At 35.1% G+C, this 7,656-nt stretch overlaps 1 protein-coding gene across 1 annotated transcript; it reads left to right on the forward strand.

Moving 5' to 3' along the window:
• Window positions 1–6,237: 6,237 nt before the first annotated feature.
• Window positions 6,238–6,591, forward strand: LOC112096270. The gene has a single exon (XM_024179692.1). The coding sequence runs from the start codon at window positions 6,238–6,240 to the stop codon at window positions 6,589–6,591; it is 354 nt and encodes a 117-aa protein (XP_024035460.1).
• Window positions 6,592–7,656: the final 1,065 nt, after the last annotated feature.

Consider the following 7,656-nt stretch of genomic DNA (forward strand, 5'->3'; position numbering starts at 1 on the left):
ATCCACTTACAGATCCTGTTTCACTCTGGGGTTTGTTGGGGCTTTTGTGGGTTCTTGGATTTTCGAGTTCCTCCTAAAATACAGGGTTCGAAAATTAACTGTTAGAACTGATATAATAACTTATACGTATCATGCAAACTGTAACATAATTGTTCAAATTTCATAAATCCATTACCCACTGGTTCAACTAGATTTAATCTAACTATCCAATTCTAATTTTCGTATTATTTCCTCTTAATTCCACTTTATTTCTCACACTCGACTTCTTTCTATTTCTTTTCTTCTTTTCTTTTCTCTTTCCTCTCTTTTCTCTTCTCTTTTCTCTCGGCTTTCTTCTTTCGAATTGCACTGTTTTGGTTAAATGGTGAAAATGATAAGAACAGCTTCAAACTTCACTTTATATACGCCCACCGACTCAAGCAAGCAGCTCTCTAATTGTTAAATATATAACCACCGCTTGAAGCAAATGGGAGGGACATGCTTGTGCCACGCAAAGAGGTGAAGCAAGCAGCTGAAATGATGAAGCATGCAGCTGGCTGTTGCTTTTGAAAATTGCCACGTTTGGCTTCCCTTTTTTTTTTTTAAGTGGTGCATGGCCAGCGGTGCATGACACTTCGCCAAGCCAAATGTGTGCTTTTCATTGCTTTTCTCCTTCAAAACAAGCTTTGAAGACTCTAAGCCATCGTAAGCAGGGCATGGAGTGCCTGATGCACTATGAAGAAGTGCATAACATTCTTCCTTGAGCTTTCCATTTTCAACAATTTCTTCCGGGAGTGATGCCTTGAACTTACCGTCGACATCAAGCTCGCCGGCCCGTCTTGTTTTGAACTCTCCATTTCCATTTTCCGACTTACAGTCTATAGTTACTCGAAGTCCTGAAAAAGCCTTGCTAGGCTTAATGTTAGTTAGTGCACAGTCCGCACATTCTCCGCTTCCAACTACTTCAACTGTCTTAATTATTATCATTGCCATGGCAAGAGTTCACAACAAACAGTAGGGCCACCAAGAGGCACACAAGTGCTTCTCCAGAAACGGTGAGGATCCGCATTTGGAACCTGAAACTAGCAAAGATTAGGAAAAGAAATCAAGAAAACACAAAAACATCCACTCAAAAGCTTCGTTTATATAGTGATCTGAATGGCGGTGGCTTCTTGCGCCCCCCCCCCCCCCCCCAACGGAGAGGATACTGTGGGCGCTGGCTGGCCAGGCTTCCTAGGGAACACGGCCCCATGTTTTGCTTTTCTTACTCTTTCATTTTAGTTTGCCGCCACAATTACTGCAAGGAAAGACCTGGAGGAATACTGAAGAAATGTCATGCAAGGACAGCCCATGCAAGAATTAATTCAAGAACTACTTCCGGAGGATCCTTCCGAAGAATAATCCGACCGTCAGAGATCCTTCCGGAGGACCCCAACTGTGGGAGACACCTTTAAGTCCGTACCACAATCCAAATTAAAAGTTCCCGTTCGAACCGGGAGACACAGATTCTCCAACAAAGTCACCTTATCTAATGATTTTAACTCAGAGAAAAATGCTTTTGTCTATGATGCTTAGACGGAACTCATCTGTCGTGAATCTCGTGATAATAAGCGTTTGTGTTATGTTTTTTATTTAAATAAGTGGTCGAGACTTAGTGCTCAGGCTATGTTATTGTGTGCGTGTGATCATTATCTTTCACTGTGCACGTGAAGAAGCTGATGCATTTGAAGGATGTGATATGTGAAAATAAGTTATTAAATTGTAAGTTTTTGTTTTATTTATTTACCTTTATAAAAGGAGTCAACTGAATTTTCTTATTGATGAATGATATAAACCTTGCACTGGGAAAAACTAAGAAAAAAACTAAGGCTTTCTTTGCTCGCAAGAAGAAAACGTAAAAGGGTGATGTGAAACTTGACAACTGCATTAATGGCAGCTAATAGCTTTTTTATATCTCTCAAATTACAATAATTCACCTAACATAAATGATTTCTATCTTGATATCTATCTATTCTTCTCCTAAATGAATCTTTATTTAGGGTCTCAAATCCTTTGTCCTTCAACAATCTATATATATGCCTGCTGTCGATAATTTGTAGAAATCCTTCATCAATAATTTAATACTTATGGTACAATTATTTATATCTCTCAATGAATCAATCGCAAATCTCTACTAAAGATATGCTACGAAACAGAGTTGATAAAATGCGGATATATAGTCATTTTCGGAGTTAAACAAACACCGATATTGATAATAATTTGATAAGATTATTGTATGTGTCATTTATTTCTTCTTATTTTATTAACTGAATATATTGTTTTCAAGTGGTAAACAACCTAGATTCAACAATTAATATTTATAAGTCATTCATTATTATCAAGATTTGAGAGAGACCCAATTGAGAACAATCAGAGATCATAAGTGTAGAATTGACCTCACAGGCCCCAATCACATGGTTTATGCAAGCCATATATAATTAATGTAACTTATCGGTTTATCATTATTAACGTCACGTGCAGTTTCTTTTTTTTTTCAATATTGTTATACAGGACTGTATGTATTACAATTAATGACCTTCTTCGTGGCATGTACTCCTCTTTTTTTTTTTTGAATACTGTTATACAGGACTGTAGGTATTACAATTAATGACCTTCTTCGTGGCATGTACTCCTCTTTTTTTTTTTTGAATACTGTTATACAGGACTGTATGTATTACAATTAATGACCTTCTTCGTGGCATGTACTCCTCTTTTTTTTTTTTTTTGAATACTGTTATACAGGACTGTAGGTATTACAATTAATGACCTTCTTCGTGGCATGTACTCCTCTGAAGCGCTGCCTAAATTCTTCAAACCCTCTCAAATATTCGAGCCAACTGTAGGTATTACAATTAATGACCTTCTTCGTGGCATGTACTCCTCTGAAGCGCTGCCTAAATTCTTCAAACCCTCTTAAATATTCGAGCCAAATTCTTCAAACCCTCTCAAATATTCGAGGGCTGTCTACTCCACTCACATTTCGTGAGGGATAGACTGACTCCACTTAATTATTTGATAATTGAGAGAGGATTGTAAATAACTGCCATAAATATTTTTATGGAGGCTCGAACCCTTGCACTCAACATTGTAAGTGCAATGACTCTCCCACTGGACCAAAGACCCATTGGTAACGTCACATGCAGTTTCAAATATTAAAACAAAGCAAATTTTATTAATAATACTATATCCTTGTAACAAAGTCAGTGACATAGGTGGGTTGAATTTTTTTAGAGTAATGTTAAAGAGAGAGAAAAATAAGAGAATTTTACTCTCTTTACTCAGCTCACTTTTTTTTTTTTTTTCAACACACATTCTCTTATCTTTCTTTATCTTTAGCATTTTTTATTTTTTTATCGTGCTAAAAATGAAACAAAATAAAGTTGACAAAAACAAAACAGATGCATGAGAAGGCGTAATACAGGTACAGCCACCAAATTAAACATTATTATTATTGCTAACATTATTTGTATAAATCAATCCTTCACATTTATATATAGCACCAGCATTATATCCAGCTATCAGCTATTTATATCACAAACTCATCTATCGCAAATCTCTAAAATACACTATAAGAAAAAGGGTTTGATGTGAGGGGAAAAATCGTTACATACGCGGGCCTAACTAAAGTCCATGTGATCGTGTTTCAGGCGTCACAAAAGATTTTTGAGACGGTTAAGGCGCTTCAGGCGTGACAAATTATGTATGGAGGTCTTAATTGATTAATTGTGAAAATTATTGAACAATAAGAACATAACTGTAAATTAGTATATTATTAGTAGGGAAAAGGACATTCAACCCCCCAACGTTTAGGAAAATGGACAAAAAATCCCTCAACGTTTCAAAAAAGACTTATAACCCCCTTTCCGTTAATAAACACCGTTTGTTTTAACAGTAAATTTATTTTTAATTTTTAATTACTATTATACTCTTATAATAAATATAAATTAATATATTGATTTGAGACATGTCACAATTAATAATTTTTTTAAAACTAAAAATTGAGATACAATTACATTTTTGCCCAAATTATTTGCTATAAATTATACCTTTCTAATGATCAAACATTTCATATGTGATTATTACTAATAAAACAAAATTTGATTAAACCCTTTTTCTTTGAGGAATCAAAACCATATTATTATTGTTAGAAATGTATAATTTATAGTAAATAATTTTGGCAAAAAAATAATTGTATCTCAATTTTAAGCTTTTAAAAAATTATTAATTGTGATATATCTCAAATTAATATATTATTATTTTTATTATAAGGGTATAATAGTAATTAAAAATTAAAAATAAATTTACTGTTAAAACAAACGGTGTTTGTTAACGGAAAGGGGGTTATAAGTCTTTTTTGAAACGTCGAGGGATTTGTTGTCCCTTTTCCTAAACGTTGAGGGATTTTTTGTCCCTTTTCCCTTATTAGTAGGGTGTGATTACAGACAAAGGGGGATGGAGTCAGTGGGGGAATGCCATCCCCCTTTGTCTTAATACAAAAAGGCCCATAACCCATGCATATCCTTGAGCTAATACACAACTGAAAACACACTTTCGATATTAGACCAATGGAAAAAAAATTAATTGATCAATTATTTAAATTTTTTTCTTTTTGAATATTTTAAATATAACTTATAAATCAAATATAATTTTTAAATAATTTTAGAAATTATATTAATATTTCTTCATATTTATATATTTATTCCAAGATCTAAATATTTTATGAAGAATTGGATTACTTCCGTAATATTTTTGTCATCTCTATTCACAGATACATACGTACTCACAATCATATATGAACATGGTTAAGAATGAAAATTTCATCAGATATAATATTAGTACAGAATTAACCCCACAATCCCATGTCCATGCGTGAGACAATTATTATTAATGACACCTCTGCAGTATATTATACAAAGCAAGTCATTAACAACGAATAAGTGATGTAGCTAGCTTGGGTTCGAGTTTGATCAGGCTAACATTTTGATCATCTATCGATACTGTATATATATATATATATATATATATATATATATATATATATATATATATATATATATATATATGTATGTATGTATGTATGTATGTATATATGTATGAAATTTCATGTTCTCTTAGTACAAATTTATTATTTTTTTAATTTAGCCCAGAGTACTTTAAAGTTTTGGGTCCGCTCCTGTTATATATATATATATATATACCTGAATGCCCAAAGAGAGATAGTCTTCTCCTCCTCTAAGATCGATAACATGGCACTTCTAGGCTGACATCAGCATGTACAAAGCAAACCTGCAACTGAGAAGCTACTGTAGCAGAAAGGCATTTGCCATTGGAGTTTTCTGCACTAGGCACCTCTGCTGCCGATTCAATTATATTGACCACTTGCTGCTTCAAAGCCTTGATAGTGTTGAAATTAGTGACTGTGAAAAGCCAACAGCTGACTCCAATGATAAGCTGGTGTGCCACCTCAGCTGCAGTCAATTACAATATGAAAATGTTGAAGATGAGATGGATTTGCTAAGCTGGCAAAACGGATATGCTGAAGAATCTCAGTAGATATGCATGCAGAAATTACGTTTCTAGAAGCTTAAAATGATTGGTTGAACTCATGAATTGGTTATTTGCTCATTTACTCTGCTACCCTTTAAGCTAGCTGTTTTCTCTTTCTTCTCTGTATATAAATGAACTTGAGCATGTATTTTATTTATTCAAGTTGTCATCTTTAATGAAACGTTTGTGATTCATGCTTGCTTGCCATTCATAAGCAAACTTTAACATGGTATCAGAGCCAGTTTGAGCTATGGCAAGCAGTAGAAGTAATGCACAAACAAATGTGAATCAGTCACAAATAAATCCAAATGATCAAGTATAAAACTTGAATCAAAACTAAAACTGAGGCACAATGCCATAAACTCAACAGTAATTAATCAATCTTCCACATAACATATCACCAGCAACACATACATTTTCACAACTCCTATCAAGCTCACCCAAAACAATTTTATGCTCTGGAGATCACAAGTGATTTCCAGCATCAGGGCTAATGAGCTTGAAGGTTTTGTTGATGGTAGCCACACTTGGCCTCCTACGTTTTTCACAAATCCAGGACCAAATGGAACCACCATAAACACACTTAACCATGAGTACCAAATCTGGAAAAAACAAGACCATATTTTGCTAAGTTGGTTGTTGTCATCATTGAGTGAGGGAGTGTTGGGAACAATGGTTGATTGCTATACCTCATGTGAGGTCTGGACAACCCTTGCAAATAAGTTTGGTGCTAGAACTAGAGCTAGGATACTACACCTTAGAACTCAAATTCAAACAACCAAAAAAGGCTCATTCACCATTCATGACTATTACTCCAGAATGAAATCAATGTTAAACCAACTTAGAGCTGTGGGGAACAACATGACTGATGATGACTTTGTCATGTGTGTGCTGGCTAGGCTAGGACCCGAATATGACTCGATAGTCACCAATATAAACTCCATGCCAGAGAGTCCTTCAATCTTAGAAGTATACGGCATGCTGCTCAATCAAGAGAATAGAACTGAGCAAAACTTGAGCTCATGAGCTATTGAGGCTAACTACACACAAATGAGAAATTGGAGAAGAAACTGGGGTAATAATGACAGACCTGGAAACCAGTATCAACCTGGAATAGTCTTCAGAAACCCTGGTAGTGGAGCTGGAAATAACCAAGGAAGTCAAAATCCTCAGGATAAGGGAAAAGGCAAAGCTGTGGCAAATGATGATAGTTCAGACTCAAAAGGACCATGTCAAATTTGCTTGAAGACGGGACATACAGCTGCCGAATGCTGGCACAGGTTCAAGAAGAATTTTATGCCCCAGCCAAACAGAAGAAGAGAGACAAGAGGTGCATATGTAGCCTCAACTGATGGTCAAAGTAGTGGAGTTTGGTACCTTGACAGTGGTGCCACCAACCATGTCACAAATGCACTTGGAAACATCAGCATGAACTCTAAGTATCAAGGTAATGACCAACTTGCTGTTGGAAATGGTAAGAAACTCTTAATATCTCATATTGGCTGTTATGTTCTGCCCACTTGTGATCCACACAAACACATTGCACTAAACAGCATCCTATATATTCCTCACATCACTAAAAATTTTATCAGCATATCCAAATTATTACATGATAATGAAATTAATATTGAGTTTCACAAATATGTTTGTTTTGTCAAGGACAAGAAACAAGGGAAAATCCTGATGAAAGGAGTGGCTAGAGATGGGCTGTATGAACTGCTGTGCTTACCTGCTCACTTGAGCAAAAGCAAAATTTCATATGCTACCTATTTATCTGCATCTTCAGTGTCTGAGTCAATAAGGTCCATTAGCGATCCTGTGTCCATGATATCCTTCAGTTCAAATGGTAATGAGTCTGCTAGTGTTAATGAGTCTAGTGTAGCTGATAAATCAGGTGGCAGTATTTTAAAACATGCAGAGGAGATTGACCTTTGGCACCTTAGACTAGGACATCCCAATGTAATTGCTTTGAAAAATACCCTGATGTCTTGTAATCAGTTAAGGAGAAATAAAAATGTCATTCTTTCATTTTGTTGTGCATGTCAATATGGAAAGCAATCAAAACAGCAATTTAAGAACATTGAGACCAAA

This window comes from Citrus clementina, unplaced genomic scaffold, assembly GCF_000493195.1.
Source record: "Citrus clementina cultivar Clemenules unplaced genomic scaffold, Citrus_clementina_v1.0 scaffold_8, whole genome shotgun sequence".
NCBI lineage: Eukaryota > Viridiplantae > Streptophyta > Magnoliopsida > Sapindales > Rutaceae > Citrus > Citrus x clementina.

What these genes read in the sequence shown, in the direction of transcription:
- LOC112096270 (XM_024179692.1), top strand. Translation starts at nt 6,238, where the DNA reads ATGGTTGATTGCTATACCTCATGTGAGGTCTGGACAACCCTTGCAAAT.